The 20774-nt window shown below is 57.1% G+C and overlaps 3 protein-coding genes across 3 annotated transcripts; 2 read left to right on the top strand and 1 right to left on the bottom strand.

The window, feature by feature from the left end:
* Window positions 1-9147, top strand: LOC136370177 (multidrug and toxin extrusion protein 2-like). The gene is made up of 17 exons (XM_066333476.1): window positions 1-99; window positions 1981-2082; window positions 2528-2596; window positions 2935-3083; window positions 3228-3270; window positions 3894-3938; window positions 4321-4418; window positions 4666-4763; window positions 5064-5177; window positions 5370-5437; window positions 5715-5823; window positions 6202-6277; window positions 6560-6629; window positions 7164-7296; window positions 7579-7673; window positions 7906-7987; window positions 8293-9147. The coding sequence occupies exons 1-17, from the start codon at window positions 4-6 to the stop codon at window positions 8529-8531; spliced, it is 1686 nt and encodes a 561-aa protein (XP_066189573.1). The 5' UTR covers window positions 1-3; the 3' UTR covers window positions 8532-9147.
* A 1128-nt stretch (window positions 9148-10275) lies between these two features.
* LOC136370305 (multidrug and toxin extrusion protein 2-like) lies at window positions 10276-15644 on the top strand. The gene is made up of 17 exons (XM_066333679.1): window positions 10276-10437; window positions 10521-10622; window positions 10805-10873; window positions 11135-11283; window positions 11381-11423; window positions 11532-11576; window positions 11923-12020; window positions 12172-12269; window positions 12780-12893; window positions 12982-13049; window positions 13303-13411; window positions 13546-13621; window positions 13700-13769; window positions 14059-14191; window positions 14456-14550; window positions 14912-15056; window positions 15377-15644. Exons 1-17 carry the CDS (start codon window positions 10276-10278, stop codon window positions 15589-15591), a joined length of 1791 nt encoding a protein of 596 aa, XP_066189776.1. The 3' UTR covers window positions 15592-15644.
* Window positions 15645-15892: 248 nt separating this feature from the next.
* LOC136370176 (aldehyde dehydrogenase family 3 member A2-like) lies at window positions 15893-20512 on the bottom strand. Its single transcript, XM_066333475.1, has 10 exons — window positions 20325-20512; window positions 19884-20115; window positions 19709-19794; window positions 19412-19620; window positions 19140-19257; window positions 18908-19049; window positions 18581-18747; window positions 17928-18027; window positions 17046-17281; window positions 15893-16912 (listed from the first exon to the last, which is right to left on the bottom strand). Exons 1-10 carry the CDS (start codon window positions 20484-20486, stop codon window positions 16886-16888), a joined length of 1479 nt encoding a protein of 492 aa, XP_066189572.1. The 5' UTR covers window positions 20487-20512; the 3' UTR covers window positions 15893-16885.
* Between the last annotated feature and the right edge of the window lie 262 nt (window positions 20513-20774).

Genomic DNA, 20774 nt, shown 5'->3' with positions numbered 1-20774 from the left:
GCGATGGCGGCAGCGCGGTGCCTGCAGGGCGCCCGGCGCCTCCTGCCCGCGGGCGCACGGCAGGAGTGCATCGAGCTCGCCCGGCTGGCGGGGCCCGTGGTGAGACCCTGGGCGGGGTAAGACCGGGAGGGACACGGGGGACATCCAGAGGACACGGTGCCCTCCCGCCGGAGGTGCGGGAGCGCGTCGCCGGGACGGGGATCGCGGCGGAGCTCGGCTGTCGGTAGCCGGGCAGCGCTGCTCGGGCTCTCCGGGATGCCGAGGAGGGAGATCTCTGACCCTGCTGGTCCCGTGCTGCAGGGTTTCGGCTGCCTTCAGCCTCCGGGCACGGCTCTGCGACCGGGGATGTGCCTCCCAGCCGCGCTGGGGCCACAGCGTGGTCCCTCCGCCGCTCTCCATGCCTGGGTTGGCGCCCGGATCCTTATTCTTTGCCCCAGGCGCTCTTGCTGCTGCCCAGCGTGGTCCCTGCTTCCCTGCAGCACGGCTGTGGAGGAGCAGTGGTGGGCTCGGGGAGGGGGACTAAGCTGTTAAACTGCTCTGTGAAATCAAGTCCTGAGCCCTGGCACTGCCACTCACCCCTTGGGTGACAAGTGAGTCACTCCGCTTAGTGCCAGCTCCATAGGTGGTCCTTCCAGTGGGCTCTGGGTGCCCTGTGACTCGCTGTCCTGAAATGCTCCCTGGACTGGAGCTGCCGTGTGCCATTTGTCTGACCCCTCTGGAGGGAAATGGACCTTTGGTAGCTGGCACAGACAGTGCTGAGCACATTTTGTAGAGGCTTCCTCAAAGGGGAACCACGCACCACAGCTTTGGTCTTAATCACTCGTGTGTGAAATTTTGTGCTTTTAGTCTTCTGCTATATCTGGTAAATAAGTACCAACTGTTAAACTTCTCAGAGGCACCCTTCTGACATCAAATCCCTGATCTGCTGTATCCAGTCAGGAGAGGAAGTCTGGACTAGTTTCAGTTTCTGTAGCTGAACACATCAAGCCCTCTCAGTCCCCTCAGCTGTCCTGCCTGCAGCACAGCCTGCTTCTCCATGTGCACAGACACCTCAAACCCAGACCTACAGCTGCTGTTTAATGATCATTTCATGATAAATGCTGTGCTGGGATGGTGCTGGAGGTACAGACCTCACCTGTGGGGATTACTCACAGCACTTGGTCCAACATGTCTGGGCTTGGCAGCAGGACTGCATCTGCAGGCAGCAGTGGTAGGTCTGCAGAGAAGGGAATGTTCTGCTCTTCCTCTGACCCCTCGGAGCTGGTTTTCCAGCAGCTCTGGGCTCTCATCTTGCCAACTGCTGGGTAGGAAGGAGCATGAACAGCTCCTGGGCATGGTTTCCAGCTGTGCCCACCCCTCAGTGGGTATAAATGTCCCTAACTCCTGCCATCTGTTTTGAGCTGTGCCATGACTCTGCCCTGGATGCCTGTAAGGGCGACATCCTCTTGCCAAGGAAAAAGGAGGTCTGGAGTGCAGTCTCTGCTGCAGCATTGTGACACACTGCTGGCAAGGAACACGCAGACTGGCCTTGGTGTCTCTCCAGGAGGAGAGGATGTTGTGGTTTTGGAGGATAGTTTTCCACATATGCACGCAAATGTGGAAAAGCACTGGGATGTTTTATTTTCCCTTCTCTATGCAACCTGGGAAAGAGGATTTCTACTGAAGCCCTTAAGCCTCTCTTAAACGGGGTCATCTGGCAGATTGGCTGTGTGACACCAAAATACCACAGGGCAGGTAGATGTTGGCTTTGAAAGACAAAGCTGCTGAGAGCCTGCTTGAGTCCTGGAGCTGCCTCCCCTGCTCAGCAGTGTTGGCAAGCAGGGACGGGTTCCCAGGACCTCAGCAGAGCCCTGGCCTGAAGGCATGGACAGAAACACGAGGAAACCTGGAGTGTTCATAGTCCATCTCCTGGGGGAGGGGTGGTGTTCCACAAGCCCTAACAGGTCCTCATCTCACCATCTCCTTCTCCTCTCATCCCAGTTCTTTGCCCAGCTGCTGGGGTTCCTGATCAGCGTGGTCAGCTCCATCTTCTGTGGCCACCTGGGGAAAGCTGAGCTGGATGCTGTGACCCTGGCTGTCTCTGTACGTATTGCTCCAATTCCCCTTGGATTTAAAACATACAAATTATGTGCCACCAAAAAAAGAAGAACTAAAAAACCCCAGACCTGTAGGAATGTATATGCAAGGGCCCTGTTCTTATATTTTGCCCAGAGCACAGGCAGGAGAGAGGAGCTGAGCAGTCAGTGCCTGTGCCAGTGCAAGGCCAGCACCTGAGAGCTTCTGGCCAGCTCCCTGACCCCATCAGACCTGGGCATGTAGCCAGGAGCAGCACTGTTGGTTGTGGTGCTTTAGATCTTCACTCCTTGCTAGAAGATCCTTTCCTTCACTATTTAGTTAATGAAACTGTGTTATTCTGAGAAATACAGACGGACTGGAAAACTTCCTGAAAACTTGTAGCAGAGCTGTCTCCCCACCCAGCTGGGAGGGAGGCAGTGCTGTGGGCCAGGTTCCCCTGTCTCTCCTGCAGGTTATCAACGTGACAGGCATCTCCATCGGTTCTGGCTTGGCCTCAGCATGTGACACGCTGATGACCCAGGTCAGTAGCAGCTCCCCCTTCCCTGTGCCTGGAGGTGTTTGCTGGTGGTGTCTCACCTCCTGTACAGTGTGATCTGGTCACAAAGGGCAGGGCTGTGGCGGGTGCCAGACAGAGCAGGGTTGCAAGCACTCTGTTTGCCTGCTCCCTCCCCAAGGAGCCCTGGGTCATGCCTGGGTGCCAAAGGATTTGCAACCTGCAAGTTACTACATCCAACCAGCCTGGTATTTGCAGCTGCAGGCCATGAGAAAGGCATTTAATTGTCCTGTTGTTGCCCTGAGCGTTTTCCCAGCCCTTTTGACTCCCTGTGATGCCCACCTTGATCCTCTTTCCTGACCCAGACATATGGCAGCAAGAACCTGAAGCAGGTGGGCACCATCCTGCAGCGGGGCATCCTCATCCTGCTGCTGTTCTGCTTCCCTTGCTGGGCCCTCTTCATCAACACTGAGAGGATCCTCCTGCTCATCCGACAGGACCCCGACGTCTCCAGGTCAGGGATGAGATCCAGCCCTTCTGGATCAGACATTTGCCATGGAGTGTTGAAATCAAGGCTCTCTGGAACTTGAGTGCAGCGCTGTTTGGCTTGGCTCTTGCTTTGCTGTATCATTAACTGGGGAAACAACTCTCTTTCCAGGTTAACTCAGCTCTACGTGATGATCTTTATTCCAGCACTTCCTGTAAGTGTCTGCTAAAGCTGTTTAGAAGCTCCGTGTACCTCAGTAACACCAGGGAAAGGAGGGAGGGCCTTTGCTGTGTGGCTCACAGGGCAGCTTTAGGGTTTTACAACGTGCCCCTTGACCTTGTACCTTACCAGATGTGCACAGGCCAGCAGCTGCTGGACCAGCACGCAGGGGCTCTCTCAGCTTCTGTGCAAAGGCTTTTGCTGTGGCCATGTAACTTGTGATGGACATTGAACCAGGGCTTCCAGGCTCACTTTTAGCAGTGAGATAAAGGCTGGAGCTGTTCCCACACTCACAGCTGCTGGGCCCTGACTCCTCTGAGGCAGGGAGCAGTACTTCTGTGGGATAAGGATCTGTAGGTTTATCCTTTCTTCCAAGCTTTCCAGGCTTTCCCATGCTGGTGAGGAAGCATTGGAGGTTTCCCGTTTGGAGACTGATCTATCTTCCTGATAGGAATGGGATGTGCTTTCTGTCACTCTTGGTTTTGGGTGCTGGCAGTGCTTCAGCTGGAGCACAGGGGTTTTGGAAGAAGGTGGAGGGGCGTTTGATCTGGCAGTGTTCAGTGGTCACTTGGCTGTTGAACCATGGTGTGGTGTTGAGCTGAATCCTGACTTTTGCAGGCGGCATTTCTGTACCAGCTGCTGACGAGATATTTACAGAGTCAGGTATTGTATTATTAGCCAGCTTCTGGCCATGGAATAAAGGTATTCCCAGAAATGTGGATAAGGTTGGGGATCTCAGTTCACCCTGTTCTGGGGAGAGCTGGGCTGAGGAGTGTGTGAGGAGCCAGCCCTGGCTGAGCTCATGAGAACCACTCTTAGCTGGCTCCATTTCCTACTTCTCAACTCTGCGTTTTATGAGTTGCACCAGCTCCTGAGCTCTGCTTGTCACTTCCTGCATGTCCCAAAAAGCCCATATTCACCTGGAACATGAAAGCCTTCTTGGCTTTCTCCTTGGGCATTGCTGGAGGTCTCCCTTGTGTTCACTGGATGGGGCTTGGGCTGCATTTTGGGGAAGCAAATTCCAAAGTTCCTCCTTGGCTTCCAGGAAATCATCATGCCTCAGGTGGTGACAGGGATTGCAGCCAACATCCTCAATGCAGCCATGAACGCCTTCCTCCTCTATGCTCTGAAGCTGGGCATGGTGTAAGTGTGAGCAGGGCTGGTGACAGTCTCCCCCTGGGTGCAGGGGATTGCTTAGGGCATGAGGGGGTTCCCTGGGTGCCCAGTTCTTCCACCCCCTCCCTCCAGCCCCCAGGTCTGCAAAGCTGAGGCTGGAGGGGTCTGCCCCATATCTGCAGCAAGGTTGCTGTGGGTGCCCTCAGGTCTGTCCTGCTGTGACTGAGGAATGGGACAAGGATGTCACTTGTAACCTGCCTGTCTCTCTCCCCAGGGGCTCTGCCTGGGCTAACATGGTTTCTCAGTACACCCAGGTCATCCTCCTCGTCCTTTACATGTGGTGGAAGAAGATCCATGTGAAGACCTGGGGAGGTACTGTTCTATCTTCATCCTTCAGAATACCAGTATTTGGCATTGTCACCAGCATGTGACAAAGGGATTGCCATCCCCCACAGCAGGAAGATGCTGCAGCCATGTCCTCAAGGCCTTTACTGTAGCTCCAAACACATTCTTGTCAAATATTCTGTCAAGGATGCAGCATGGCACAGCAGCAATCCTGGGCTGATGTCCTGTGAGCTGCAGGGGGATCTGTCCTCAGAGAGTGGGTGTGGCACCCCTTTAGGGGAGCAGATGGAGAACACATGTTCACTCTGCTTCACCTCCTCCTGTCAGGCTGGAGCAGGGAGTGCCTTATGGACTGGGGCTCCTTCATCTGGCTGGCAGTGCCTGGCATGGTCATGATGTGTATTGAGTGGTGGACCTTTGAGATTGGGAGCTTCTTGGCTGGTGAGTCCAAATCCTCTTTTCCCTCTGGTTCTTGGTGGCCACTGCTTGAGTGTGTCCCCAGAGCTCCCCTGCTGGCAGCAGCCTCCTCAGCTACAGGGCTGGGTCTGCAGGACACTGCAGCTCTTCCCATCTGTTCCATGGGGACAGAGGCCTCCTTTTCAGCCAACCAAGGAGGTGGCAAATCTTTTCCAGGGCTGATCAGCGTGGTGCAGCTGGGTGCACAGTCTGTCATCTACGAGCTCGCCTGTGTCGCCTACATGGTAAGGGCTGGGGCTGTGAAACCCCAGAGAGCCTGGGAGGAATCCCAAAACAGTGGCCCTGTGGATCAGTGCTGAGGTGGGAAGCAGGGGTTGGGAGCAGGCAGGTGATGCCTCTCAAGCCTGCACATCCAGGGTGTGCTGCAGATGGAAAATGCCTTCACTGCAGCAATGTCAGTTTGTCCCAAATTCTCCACTGGGGAAGAAGAAAATCACTGCAGGCTCTGCTGTCACTGCAGGCTCTGCTGTCACTCACCTCCTCTTGTCTCCTGCTTCTCAGGTGCCCCTGGGCATCAGCGTGGCTGCAAGTGTCAGAGTGGGGAATGCCTTGGGAGCAGGGGATGTGGAGCAAGCCAAGACCTCCTGCATCACTGCTCTGCTGTGCACAGGTCAGTGCAGTCTTGCAGTCCAGAATAAAGGGCAATTATCAGCAAATGGTTCAGTTTCCCTCCCCCAAAGGCCAGGGACCTCCCATAGGAACCCAGTCCCACTTGTGTGGACCCTTTGGGCAAGGCGAGGTCCTGACTCATCTGTTCTGTTATGAGCCTGGTGCAAAGGCTTTGATAATTAAAAATGCAGCTTAGTGCTCTGTTCTCACACTCCAGAGGGTAGAGGGAATAGGTGGGGAGAGTGAGAGAAAAACAGACTTGTCCTCTGCTGCAGTATCATTTGAGGGCAGTGAAGTCCAGTCTCCACCACATGGAGCCCCTGAGGTCTGGGCCTGGGTCAGGCCCTTGAAGCAATTTGACTTTTCCTTTTTGTTTCAGGAGTTTTGGCTGTGGTGGTTGCAGCATTACTGGGGAGCCTAAGGGACGTGGTAGGATACATCTTCACCAACGACACGTGGGTTAACAGCTTTCTTTTAAGTATTATTTCCTTCCTGGAGGGTGTTATTTATACCCCAGAAGCTGCTGACAGATAAGAGTTCATAAACCCCCGTCTGGCAAACGTTCCTCAAAGGTTCCTCCCCATTTCCCAGCGTCCCTGGGCAGCACTGCTGCTTGTAACAGTGGGACACTACTGTGGTAGCAGGCTGGGATCAGGGAACTGGGACCAGCCTTTGTGGTTGAACCAAAGACCAGGTGGTGCTGCTTCCCCTGATCAGTCCATCCATCTTCCCAACAGGGAGATTGTCAGCTTGGTGTCCAAAGTGATGCTCATCTTTGGTCCATTCCACTTGCTGGATGCAACAGCAGTGAGTATTTCCACACGTGAAGTGATTTCTCTCTGCAGCTTGGGGTGCAAAGCTGCCTGAAACCCACTCTGGACCTGTTAAAATGATCCAGAGAAGCAAACTGAGAATCTGTCACAGCAGCTGGTTGTGTTACCTGTAACACCTCGGTGTCCTCTTTGCCCCTTGGCATTGCTGCAGACAGTCCAGTTTTTCCTCCTCTTTTTCCCTGGCCAAGGCTCCAGCTTTTCACTGGTTTATCAAAGCAACACAAGTGAGCAGCTGGCTCTTCAGAGATACCAGGTTCTCCCAGCACACTGGGATACTCAACAGACAGTAATTTTGGCCTGTTTCCTCCTGCCATGGACCTGGGCACTGTGGGGAAGCTCTTTGGGATCTGCTGGGTGTCTGTTGGCAGAGCCCCACACCACGTGCTCCAGAACGTGGCTTTGCTCGCTGCTGGCTTGGTGGGACAGTGCTGCGGGTTTCCCTGTCCCCAGGGCTGTGCCATGCCCAGGAGCCAGCTGGCAGTGTCCCCTCTGTGTCCCCTCTCCTCAGGCGACCTGTGGCGGGGTGCTGCGGGGCACGGGCCGGCAGAAGCTGGGCGCCATCGCCAACGCCGTGGGATATTACACCCTCGGCTTCCCCATCGGCATCTCGCTGATGTTTGCAGCCAAGATGGGGGTGTTAGGTACGTGTGACACCCTCCAGCTGGCATGTGTCAGCTGTGTTGAGCAAAGGCTCAGCCCTGGAAACTCGCGCCTGCATCTTCCTTTGGATCAGAGTGGGGCTGGACTGCACGCTGCTTTTGTGCTGTGCTGAGTATGTCCCAGTAAATCCAGGCTTACGCCCAGCTTCCCCACGAGCTGTTTCCTTGAAAGTTCTTGGGCTGAAGTCCTCGAGCACTCTGGCAGTGATTGGCAAAGGCAGGTTTTCCTCAAGCCCTCCCTGAAGTAACTTCCCACTGCTGCAGGTCTGTGGGTTGGGATGATCATTTGCATCTCCGTGCAAGCCCTTTCCTTCTTGGCTTTTGTCATCCGAATGGATTGGAGGAAAGCTGCAGAGGAGGTGAGAATTGTGCTTTTCTCTGGTAATTCTTGAAAGGTGCTGAGATACTCCTGTTTCAGTACAACACTACAGCCCTCTAGGAGGTGGCAGAAGTGAACTGGGGTCTGTCTTTCTCCTGTAGCAGAGGAGCAGTTTGGTATTGAGAATGCTTGTCTTGGGAGAGTGGAGGGTGTTTTTGGGCTGGGCAGGACACCCTTGCCCTGAGAAGAGCAACTCTTCCCTGTGTTTTTAGGCTCAAGTCCGAGCTGGAATGAAAGAACAAGTGGAAGATGTGAACTCCAATGGCACAGTTGCTAACAAAACATCTGCTGTGGGTATGTAGCCGGGCCTGACACCAGGCAGGGAGCCCGAATTCTCCACCCAACCCTTTCCTTTCCTTCCCAATTAAGGCAACCATGCCTATCCTGGAGGCTCAAATGGCTGCAAAGAGCACAGTGCCTGGTGCTGGCCCTGGGCCAGTGGCACTTTTCCTGCCCTGAGTAATGGGGTACAAGACACAGTGTGTCCCAGTGTCCCTAGGCCTTGGGAAAGGACCCTGAGGACTGTCACAGGTGCAGCATCAGCCTGGCAGCTCCTGGCTGGGCAGCTGAGCCTCCCTGCAGCACTCTCTGTCCCACAGGTTACACCTCCCTCGACACAGACACCGGAGACACCACGGTCCTGCCTGAGAGCATCGTGATGGGCGAGAGGCAGCCTGACCACGAGCTCAGCACCACGCAGGAGGAGCCTGTTGTTGTCCCTGTTGTCCCCGCTGTGGCTTGGAGGGCTGTGATCCTGCACCGAGTGCTGGCTGCTGCTGCTGCCATCGCTGTCCTGCTGGTGGGAATCCTGGTCCGGCTTCTGACTGGCAATGGCTAAAAGCAGGGACCCTGGGGAACTGTGCACGGAGCAGGAGGGCACGTGGCAGTGTCCCAGGGGATGGGCTGGGGAAGGAATTCCCCCTCAGTGCCTTACCAAAAGTCCCTTTGCACGGTTTCTGGTTAACTCCCGATTTTTTATCCCACCCTCAAGAGTTCTTAAAGGGGGTGAGGATGTGGCACCTGGGAAAAAAAAAAAAAAAAGGCTTGAGAGCTGGTTCCTCTCCTGCCTTGCGCTGAGATGTCACTTGTGAGGTGGGAGTGTATCCTGGGGCTGACCCAGGAAGGAGACAGGGTCCTGGTGCTGCTGTCCTGCTCTCTGGGGACATTGGATTGTGTCATTTGCTCATGGCAGAGGCTCCTGCTGCCCACAGCATATTTACTCACAGGCCAGCCTTGCCAGCATCTTGGAGTGGCAAATCCCACTTGTAGCTGCTGTGGCAGCACAGAACAAAATGGATTTTGCTGGAAGATGTCTGACTGCTGTTGGGTGCTGGCCCTGACCCTGCTCTCCCTCTGCAGGGCGGGCACGGGGCCTAAAGCAACTCTTCTTTGCACTTTTGTAAGGTGGGATTTTGATACAATAAAGTTTTCTGAGTAAATCTTAGGCTGTTTAATACGGTGTGAGTGTGACCCTGGTCATTGGCAGGACTGTGCTGTTAAGAGGCAAGACTGTGGGTCTGACCCTGGCCCTGAGGTTTGGGGCTGGCTCCAGACAGTGTTATCACTCTTCCCCTTGGGTACAAAAGCAAGCTTTGCTGTTGTCACGGTTGTTGAGCACCGTGGAAGAGGGAGGTGGTGTTGCTCAAGCCTCCAGAGCCATCAAAGAACTGCCCTATGTCATAATGCACACAGCCCAGCGCTGGGTCCCCCTGGGCCTGTCCCGGCCCTTACCTGCGGCTGAGTGACTGTGACGTGCCAAGTGCTGGGCCCTGGCAAGTCAATACCTCATACAGATGGGTGGCACCTCCCTGTCACCCCACGGCTCTCCCGGTGCTGGTGGGCTGTGAATGAAAAAATGTGACACAAGCGAGCTTGAAACTGCCACCATCCCCAAGAGCGGCGGGAGGCCGTGGCACACTCTGCCCCGCTCGGAATCCCGGTAGGTTTGGGATGGGAGTGAGGGGGGGCAGGAAGGTGTCGCACCCTGTCCCGTGAGTTATCCCAGCCCACCGCCCGCTCCGTGCAGGTGGGGTCTGCCCTGGGCACATCTCCCCTTCCCCGCCGGGCCAAGGACACTGAATGCGGCCCGGGGGAGCGCTGCCAGTGAAACCCGACCCGGCGGGGCTGTGCCAAGAGGGCCGGCTTGTCTTGGCCACTGTGATGGGAGTGAGTGAGCCACTGCCCCGCCACAGCTCACCGCAGCCGCGCTCAGAGCCGACAGCCCTCCACCGCCGCTGGAAGAGCAGGACCAGCCTCCAGCCCTCTGGCCGGCGGAGCTGCGCTGAAGCAGGAGAGGTAGGAGCGCTCACAGGGTGGGTTTAGGATGGCTCAGCCCCCAATGCTGGCTCAGGACAGGCAGCAAGCGCCTTCACGGTGCGCTCCGGGCTCCTTTGCGCTGCCAGGACCCTCGCTGGGCTCCGGCACTCCGTGCCCTGCCCTGCCCCACTGCCCACGCTCCCCATGGCCAGCCCAATGCCCGGCCCCGGCTGAAGTTCAGCCCGCCGTGGTTACACATTGCTCGGCCCGGCGAGCTTTAACAGAGCGCGGAGGAAGGGGCTCGTTCCACTCCCCGGCAGGGCAGCATGAAGCCGGAGAACTTCCCCGAGGAGAATGGCTTCGGGGAGGGAAGGACCGCTGATCGCCAGGGCGATCCCACACCCGAGAGCTGCCAGGAGAAACGCCGCTGGATCCCGGAGAACTTCTGGGAGGACGTGAGGCAGCTGCTGGTGCTGGCGGCGCCGCTGGTAAGGAGCCGGGAGAGAGTCCCTCCAGTGTAACCACCCCTGCTCACCTCCATCCCTAACCTTCAGCTCTCCTCCGTGCTTAGATCCTGATCCAGCTGCTGATCTTCCTGATCCACCTTGTCAGCTCCATATTCTGCGGCCACCTGGGCAAGGTTGAGCTGGCCTCTGTCACGCTGGCCATCGCTGTAAGCATTCCCGGGGCCGGGCACCAGCTCATCCCTGCTGACACGGGGATGAGATGGGAAATGGGAAAAGGACAGAGGAGATTTTAAGCTCCCACTTTTCCTTTCAGCCCTTCTTCCCTACCTGAAAATCTTAAATGCTCACCTTCACTCCTTTTGGTTTTTTTGGTTTTTTTAACTCCCAGGTTATAAATGTCACTGCCATCTCTGTAGGTTATGGTTTGACTTCAGCGTGTGACACGTTGATATCACAGGTGGGTAGGACATGCTGGCACCTGCCCTGGGGACACTGGGGGGTTCCAGCATCAGCTAATGATGCCCAGGCACCACATGGATCCCTGGCTGCTCCTGCCAGCTGGGGAAACTTATCCCCAGGTAACAGTCCCATAACAAGGAGATCTGTGCTCCAAATCCTTCCCAGGAGGTTTCCAGGGTGGTCAGGGCTGCTCCGTGCTCTTCAGAGCCCCCTTTCCCCCAGCACCAGCTGATTCCACTGCTGCCCTCTCACCCTGCAGACCTATGGCAGCAAGAACCTGCTGCGGGTGGGGGTGATCCTGCAGCGTGCCACCATCATCATCCTCCTCTGCTGCTTCCCGTGCTGCGCCATCCTCATCAACGTCGAGCAGCTGATGCTGGTCATGCGGCAGGACCCCGACGTCTCCAGGTTGGGTGGTCCCCTCATCCCTCCCCAGGCCTGGAGGGGCCGAGAGGAGGGTGGCCTTGGCCATGCCCCTCCCTGACCCCCCTCTGTGTGTCCCCAGGATGACCCAGAACTACGTGAATGCCTTTCTCCCTGCCCTCCCGGTGAGTGCCCGTGGGCACCCTGGATGCCACCTGCACAAGGGGACAGGCTGTCCCCATCCTCCAGCTTGGCACTGGCTCGTCTCATCCAAAATCTCATTTCCTTTGCAGGCAGTTTTTGTGTATAACCTGGAGACAAGATACCTGCAGAATCAGGTGGGTCCCAAAATCCTCACACTCACCCTGGCTCAGACTCCTTTCCACAGTGCATCCAGGGTTTCCACACTCACTGTCCCCAATGACAAGGCGCCTAGATGCCCCAAAACACCTCTGACCCTGTAGATCACCCCCATCCCAAGCCATCTCTGTCCATCCACCTCCTTTCCTACTTCCCACTTCAGGGATTTCCCTCCATCACACTCATTTTCCAAGCAGGTGACATCACTGGGAGCTTGCTTTGTTTTTCTTTTCTGGCACTGAGACTGGGGCTGGGGGGACCTCCACACCTGCCTGCCAAAACCTTTGTGAAGACCCCCCCATCTCCTCCTCCTCCTCTTTGCAGATGATCATGTGGCCGCTGGTGCTGAGTGGGGTCATCGGCAACATGGTCAACGTGGCTGCAAACTACGTCCTCCTCTACGTGTTCCACCTGGGCGTCACGTGAGTGGCACCTGTGTCCCCTGGGGAGGAAAGCAGGGCACCTGGCAATGGCAAGGGAACACTGAGCTCACAGGGGTACAGCAGCACGTCTTTTTCCCCCCTGAGGGAGGCATGAGCAGGGTGCCAATGACCTTTCTCACTTCCTCTGCAGGGGCTCTGCCTGGGCCAACACCACCGCTCAGTATTCCCAAGCCATTTTCTTGTTCCTGTACATCATAGGCAGGAAACTCCACGTGAACACCTGGGGAGGTAAGGGCATCTCGCCTGTTCCCTCTGCTTCCTGCTTTACCCAGAAGCGTCCATGAAATTTCTATCAGGTGCTCTTGATATTGAATGAATTCTGCTCATCGTGGTGGTGAAATATTAACCCCAGCCCGAGGTGCCCCGGGTACCACAGTGCTGCTTCGGGGGCAGCTCGTCACGCGCCAGCACTGGCAGAGCTGTGTGCTCAGCACTAAACATTAATTCTGCAGAAATGAAACTTTCTGCTGAGGCTTTGGAAGGTTCAGCCCCAAAGCTGGGTGAGCGCAGACGTAAGCAGGAGGTTGTCCTTGGACACCGCTCTGGGAGGGATGGGCTGAGGGTTGTGCTGCTCTGTGGCCCACGGGACAGCAGCAGAGAGGTTGTAGGTGGACACTGTGCTGCTGGAGATCCTGTGGGGCTGCTGGCTCTGGGAACAGGAATGGCACCTCCAGCTGCCCCAGGTGCTGTGCAGGATGTGACACAGGGCCAGTCTGGTGTTGTTTCTCCTCTCAACAGGCTGGTCCAGCGAGTGCCTGCTGGAGTGGGACAGCTTCACCTCCTTGGCCATCCCCAGTATGCTCATGATGTGCATTGAGTGGTGGACCTACGAGATTGGGAGCTTCTTGATAGGTCAGTGGAGAGGGGAGCTGCCAGGACACGGCCAGGCTTGACCCAGAGCAGCCCCCACAGCCAGCACTGACCCCTCCTGTCCCCACAGGCCTGCTGAGTGTCGTCGAGCTCTCCGTGCAGTCCATCATCTATGAGGTGTCTGTTGTGGCTTTCATGGTAAGGGCTGGGTTATCACTGCAGACCAGAGCTCCACGGGGGCTGTCCTGAGACAGGCACACAGCAAAAATCAGCTCCAGCAAAAAACCCTCTTCCCTCTCTGCACTTGAATCTCTCCCTGCTCCTGCCCATCCCGCCTTATGGAGGTGCTTTAAATCAAATCCTGAGCTTCATCCTGCTCTCTGCTGGGTGGTTATCCCCCTGTCACTGTGACAACGCCATTGTCAGACACATGTGAGCCCTGTGGTTGCAGATCCCGCTGGGGCTGGGCACAGCTGCCAGTGTGCAGGTGGGCAATGCACTGGGTGCCGGCAACGTCGAGGCGGCCAAGAGATCCTCCAGCACCAGCCTGATCTGCACAGGTCAGTCCACAACAGCCTGGAAAGCCTCTTCCTGGCCTCCTTCCCGTGGAGCAGGGAGTGTTTGCAGTCCTCTGCCTGCCTCTTCTCCTCCTGCTTCCAGCCAGGCTGGGCTCAGCTCCGTGCTGTGTTTTCAGGGGTGTTCTCCGTAATTGTGGGGTCCATTTTAGCCTCCATAAGGAATGTGCTGGGATATGTCTTCACCACGGACAAGTGAGTGCCCCCAGCTCCTGGCCTCGGTGTCTGCAGATCAGGTCCCAAAAGTGATCCTTGGCTTTCCTCTCTCCCCAGGGAGATCATTGACTTGGTGGCGTGGGTCATGCCTATCTACGTAGTCTTCCACTTGTTTGAAGCCATGACTGTAAGTCCCAGGGAATGCTGCCATTTCCCATGGGGAACCTTGGTGCTCAGCAGCAGCTGCCTGGATCAGGCAGTGGAGGGTCCCTCAGGCTGCAGCTGAGCACCAGTGCCCACACCAGCACCCTGTAGAGCTCCTGGGATCATCCCTTAGCAAACATCGAGCCCATAAAAAGATGGTGACCCATGGGCAGGGATACAGAAATAATGGGAAGAGGGCAGGGAGCTGGGTCATCTCCTAAATTTGGCCAAGGAGATGCTCCCAGCTGCAGCCCCTCTCCCTCTCCTGGCAGGGCGCCTGCAGTGGGGTGCTCAGAGGCATCGGGAAGCAGAAATTTGGTGCCATCCTCAACGCCGTGAGTTACTACGGTGTGGGCATGCCCCTGGCAGCTGTGCTGCTCTTCGTGGTCAAGATCGGCGTCATGGGTACTGACCCCTGGGCACTGCACCCCCAAACCCCCCACTGGGGGCTCCCACAACCCTTGTGCCTGGCTCTGTCCCCCCTCTGACCTGCCTGGGCTCGCTGGGGTGGACTGGGATGGCTCCTGCAGCTGCTGGGAGCTTTTACTGGGAAAAAGCAACCCCAAAGCAGGCACCCACGTCCCCACTGACCTGGGTGACATCTCCTTTCCGGGCCTGCTGTCCCGGGATGCTGGGTCGGCTGTGGCTGACGCCGTGTGCCCTCTGCAGGCCTGTGGATCGCGATGCTCGCCTGCGTCTTCATCCTCTGCACGTGCTTCGTCACCTACATCTACCGCCTGGACTGGGAGAAGGCGGCCAAGGAGGTAACCCAGGCGCTGACAGCACATCCCCGCACTGGGGAGGACCTCAGTGCCCTGCTGGGATGAGACAGGCTCAGTCTCGTGTCCAGTGCTGTCCTCCAGTGCCCCGGAGCAAAACCCAGCGCTCCCATGACATCGCTGCATTCATCTTCCTCCTGCACAAACACTCAGTGGCCTCAAGGCCTCCCGCTGCGCCTTCTCTGGGGACACGAGGCTCCGAGCAGACGGGGTGACCCGAGCTATCCCAGCCCTGCAGCCCTGAGCATCACTTTGTGCCTCAACAGCTCCGGGGACAGCCCAGGAGAGGGAGCACGGCTTTGCTGAGCCGGAATTCCCGGCTGATCCCAGCACGTTCCCTCCCCAGGCTCAGCGCCGAGCAGGAGTGACCCAGCTGCCCCCTCCGGAGCTGCCCAGCCTGGGCCCCGAGCTGTCCTGCAAGGAGCTGGATGTGGCACCGGCCCCCCAGCCCCACACTTTCCTCCCGGCCAGGGCGGTGTTGGGCTCTGTCGGTACGGCGGCCACGGGAGGGGTTGGGGTCAGGAAGGGGCTCGAAGGGTTCCCATAATTCAGGAATAAGGTGTGATGCTGGTGACACCCCCAGGTGCTGGGGGAGAGCAGCAATGACCAGCGTGGGCTCGGGAGGGTGACACAGCCCGGCAGAGGGACAACCTGCGGGCACTCCTCACCTCCAGACACCCGGCCCCACCTCTGGGGACAGGACCCGCTGGCCATCCCCACGCTCTGACGTGCATTCACCCCTGCGACAAAACCCTCCCCCAGAAACCCCTCAATCCCCCTCCAAAGCCCTCAAAGCCCGTTCTCCTTACAGCGGGAATCGAAGCGCAGCCCGACGTTGTGCTCACGGGCATCATCACCAAACCGGAGGGCCCCGAGCAGCAGCTGGAGCTGCGGGAGGTCACCTCGGCTCGGGCCACCCCCGTGGTCACCAAGCAGCTCATTTTCCGCCGTGGGCTGGCCGCCGCCGCCGCCGTGGCTGCGCTGGCGCTCGGCATCGCCATAAAGCTGATCACCGGCACAGCCTGACTCTCACCCAGGGCTCTGGGGACTTGTTTTTGGGCTGAGAGCCTTTCCCGAGGGACGGGCGTAAGGAAGCGCGGGAGCAGCCGGCGAGGGAACGGAGCGCACGCGTGTCCCCGCAGGAGCCAAGGGAGCCTCTGCCCGCGTTCAGCAGCGATTGTGCGGAATATTGCTTGGGAACGGGCTCCCCCCGGCTGCTCTGGCACCCCAACGCTGCTCTGGGCTGCCTGAGTGTGTGGGGGACCCCCTCCTCCAGCCCACACAGCCCAGCTCCCTCTGCTGCTCAATAAAGAATAATGGCCAAATGCCCAATAAAGAATAAACTCGGCTGGAATGGGGCTGGCTCCTTGGGCTGCAGGCTGAGGGCAGGGCTGGGGCCACACCAGGGAACATCCACTCGTGGGTCTTGCCCTGCCCCAGGTGGCCTTTGCAGTAAAACAAAGGTTTTATTCAGCAAGGGTCAAGGTCAGCTCTGAGTTACAAGTTCGGAGGTAAAAGACTATCCATAAACTAATAAAGCCTTGAAATTCAGTTGTGGAGGAGGTGGCTGTGGCTGCTCTGCCCCTCCGGGCCAAGGATGCCCCACACCTGGCACTCCAGTTGCAGAAGTGCCCCAATCTTTGCCCCAGTTGCCCCAAATGCAGCAGCACAACAGTCCCTGGCACTTGGGACAGCATGGCCACAGCTCAGGTGGCTTTTGCCACTACCTCAGATGGCCTTTTTACACCTAAAGTGTAAAAAGTGGTTTCCCTGCAAGGAGCATCACTAATTCGGTCACGAGGCCCATCAAGGATGAGATGCTGCAGGTTCTTTGAGCCTCCTTCCCTCTGCTCTGGGGACAACCAGCCTGGACTGTCCCCTGCAGTGAGACCCTTATTTCCCAGGCTTATCTCTGTGACAGCAGCTTCCTCTGGGGATCAGGTGAGGTGTTACACAGACAACAGGCTCAGTAATTAGTGGCTTTGTTTCCTTGAGACAAACACTCCCACGTTCCCAGGAGTTTTTAGAGGAACTACTGTTTACAAAGCAGGGTGGATGCTGTTTCCTTCCATCTGCCACTCACTGCTCAGGCATGGCCCATGGCCTAGGTTGGGATAGATTCCTGTTTCAGCAGGAGCTGGAACCTTTAACTTGTGGGGGGTCTCTGATTTAGGTGCCTTTTTTTTTTTTTTTTTTTTTTTTTTTTGTCTTCTACCTCTTCAGTGCATTGGCTGCCAAGGAAGAAATGGAATTGCAGCAAAGAAAAGTTCAGCAGTAAGACTGCAGGGAACAAGCAGTGGGTCCAAGGGCTGGCTGCCCATCACTTCTCTAGCTTGGGGCACAACACCTGCAAAGGCACAGAAACAGGGATGAGTCCTCCAGGGAGGCAGCAGAGCTCAAAGGAACAGGGTGATGAAGGCTGAGGGCAGGTGGGAGCTGGGAGCACACACACACAGGGACAGCAGTGACCCAGAGCTCACCTTTGCCACCACGGCTTTCACAGCCTCCAGCAGGGCCGAGATGAACTGTCCCACTCTGCCCTTGTTGCACTGCTTCAGGAGGAAGAGCTTGGCCAAATGCATCATCTCCATGCTGCCGGGTGGGTACCTCAGTTTGTTCACAACCTCCCACCTCAGGTCCTTGATGAGGCAGGAGCGGCGGTGGGAGAAGGTCTCGAAGCTGTACCGGCCAAAGTAGGCACCCATCCCACTCTGGCCTGAGGGACACAGGCAGGCAGGTCACAGCAGGCACAGGGACACCTCAAACACAGTTTAGCAAACCCCCCAAGGATGGAGAGAAAGCTTGGTCATGCTGCTTCTCAGGCAAGAGGAGCAAAGAGCAGCTTATTTAACTTTGCAGAAATCAGTGAGCACCTGCTGGCTGCCTTGAAAGTGTTGCCTTGGGTGTGAACCCACCCTTAAAATGTTAATGAGACCAATTTTCTCCTCCCAGGGCCGGCCTTGCTTTTCCCACAAAATTCCCCCAGGGGCAGGAGGAGCTGGGATGATGATTTCAAGGAGTGGGACATGAGGAGGAACAGCCAAGAGCTCAGCCCTGTGCCCACAGCCAGGTGGTCTCTGCCACAGGAGCCTGTGGAAACTCAACAAGGCCATGGACAAACTCATCCCACGGCCCAGCACAAGAGAACCAGAGTCACTCATGTGCCAGGGGGCTTTCCTCTCTCACTCACTCCAACACCCAAAACACTAACGAGCCTTATTACAAAGCAGCCCACCCCCGGAAATGACATTAATGGGAAAATGAAGCTGAAGGTTCCTGAACTGCCAAATGGGCACGACAGCTCCTGGGTCAGAGGCTGCTGCTGACTGAATGCAGGTGCATGGGCTGGAGCAGGGACTCACCCACACCGCCGAAGGGCAGATCTGGGACCAAGGAGTGCATGAGGACATCGTTGGCTGTCATGCCACCACTGGAGGTCTCTGCTATCACCCGTGTGATCAGCTGCCCACAACGGGAGAAAGCACAGAACAAATCAGGATGGGACACAACACCATGTACCAGAGCAGTGAGGGCTCAAGGTGATGCTTCCATCCCAATCTGGTGGGCACAGGCTGTACCTTGTTCCATGAGAGAGACCAGCGTACACCACCTAAGCACAGGATCTGCCCAGCTGGAGCAGCCACAAAATGAAAAGGCTTCATGTGAGCCCAGGGTGTTCCTCAGCCCTCCCACCCAAACTGCCTGAGGCTGTTGTTGCAGGGCAAAGCCCTGACCTGAATTCCTGAGCTGGCACAACAGGGCCTGGAAACGGGGGCAGGAGACACGGCAGGAAGCAGCACCCACCTGTGTGGGTGGAGATGGACAAACCTAAAGCCCTTCAGCAGGAGACTGGGAGCCTCCAGCAGCTCTGGGGACTCTCATGGCCCCCAAAAACGGCAATTTACGTGGAAAAGGAACTGACACACACCCTGCAGAAAGCTGTGTCTGGCATCAGCCACCATCAGGATCCAGCCCTGCAGAGAGGCTTCCATGAGGGAGCACAGCCCAGACCCACCTGCTTCTTGTTGGAGAAGACATAGAGGGCAAGGGGCTTCTCCCGAAGGTTGATGAACTCAATGGCTTCCTCCACACTCTTCACAGTCACAATGGGCAGCACCGGTCCAAAGATTTCCTCCTCCATCACCTTTGACTCCGGGGAAACATCCGTGAGGATGGTTGGTGCTGCAGCAAACGGGACAATGGGAGAACAGCATGAGCAGGGCACACACCTGGCCCAGCACAGGACCTTGGTCTGTTCAACGTAACCCAAGTGAGGCACAGACACACGGACCCCAAAAATCACCCGCCACCACCTCCCCTCCACAGCAGCTGCCAGGAGCACCTATGAAGCAGGAGGTCTCATCAGTCTCTCCTCCAAGAGCAATTTTTTGTCCTTCCAGCAAGTCCAGGATTCTCTTGAAGTGACGCTGGTTGACGATCCTTCCGTAGTCTGGAGACGACTTCACATCTTCCCCATAGAATTCCTGACAAAGGGAACAGCAGAAACAAAAGTGCTCAGCACAGCTTCTAACAGCCACAGCTGCAGGAAATCACACCCGGGACAACTCCCTCACCTTCAGAGTCTCCTTGATGTTCTCCACCACCTTGTCCTGGATGGATGGGTGGCACAGGATGTAGTCTGGGGCGATGCAGGTTTGCCCACAGTTCATGTACTTGCCCCACGTTATCCGCCTGTGACAGGGGAGGAAGGGACATGGTTTCTCCATGCTCTGCTCCCCACCTCTCTGGCAGCCTCTGAGCTGGGGGTGCTGGCTCAGAGACTTCCCCTGCTCCAGGTGGGTTTTGCCCCAGTGCTGAGGCTCCACCAAGGGTGCAACAACCCGACCTGCAGGCCACAGCCAGGTCACAGTCCTTGTCGATGTAGCAGGGGCTCTTCCCCCCCAGCTCCAGGGTGACAGGGGTCAGGTGCTTGGCAGCTGCTGCCATCACGATTCTGCCCACTCTGGAGCTGCCCGTGTAGAGGATGTGATCAAACCTCTGGGTGAGCAGCTCAGTTGTCTCAGGAGCTCCTCCAGTGACCACAGCGTACAGATCCTGCAGGACAGGGCTGTCAGGCTCACCTCAACCCAGCGCATCACTGAGACACAGAGAAACCTGGGGACCAACACAGGACCACCCTCACCTTGTCCAGGTACTGTGGGAGGAGCTCAGACAGCAGCCGAGCCGTGTTCTCACTGACCTCTGAGGGCTTCACCACCACGGCATTGCCTGCAGGGCACACACAGCACAGACACTGAGCCCTCACATCCTCTCCCCAGCCCCACACACCACCCACCAAGGCCCTGGGAGATCCCCACCTGCCGCGATGGCCCCGATCAGGGGCTGCATGACCAGAAGAAACGGATAGTTCCAGGCTCCAATGACCAGCACCACGCCCAGGGGCTCGTAGTGGATGTAGGCCTTGTCCCTCAGGATGAGCAGGTCCTTTTTCACAGGGTGAGGGGCTGCCCAGGACGGCAGATTCTCCACGGCCCGCACCAGCTCCCTCAGCACGCCCAGGAGCTCCTGGCTGTAGGCGTTGGGCCCGCTCTGTAACAACAGGGAGCTTGGGGAAGGGCTGCCAAAGACACCCACCTCCCACACCACTGTGGCACCCTGGAGAGTCAGAGTCACCCAGTTCCACGGCGGGGGACACGACAAAAAACATTTGTCACCGCAGAGGCCGCCCAGCCCTTCTGCTTTGCTGAGGGTAACCCACTGTCCACAGCAACAGGGAGAGACCCTTTGACAGCACAGACCTTGCTCAGATCCGCCTTGAGGGCTGCCAGGATCTCCTCCTCCTTCTCCTGCACCATCCTCTCCAGGGCCTTCAGCTGCTGGATCCTGAACTCCAGCGGGCGGCTCCGGCCCGAGTTGAAGGCGGCCCTGGCCCTCCCCACGATCTGCTGCATCTTCTCCATGGCCGCCGGGCACTGAGGGGACACCGGTGACATTGGTGACACGCAGCTCACTGCGGGGCCACCGAGGGCTGCTCAGCCCTGGGAACACCACAGTGAGGTGTCCCACTGCTGCTTCAAATCTGCCTGCTTTTCACTGTTTGCGTTTTGTTCTCACGCAGCTTCAAGAAAACGAGGTGTATTTTTAGAGTTTATCTGCTTTGATAACCTATTTCTCCTCTGGGAGGAGAAGGATGATTGATGGTGATGTTCACCAAAGAGGTCGAAGAGGTGGCTGCCTGTGCAGCAGAT

This window comes from Sylvia atricapilla, chromosome 20, assembly GCF_009819655.1.
Source record: "Sylvia atricapilla isolate bSylAtr1 chromosome 20, bSylAtr1.pri, whole genome shotgun sequence".
In the NCBI taxonomy this organism is placed as follows: domain Eukaryota; kingdom Metazoa; phylum Chordata; class Aves; order Passeriformes; family Sylviidae; genus Sylvia; species Sylvia atricapilla.
This window is presented reverse-complemented; position numbering and strand designations above follow the sequence as displayed.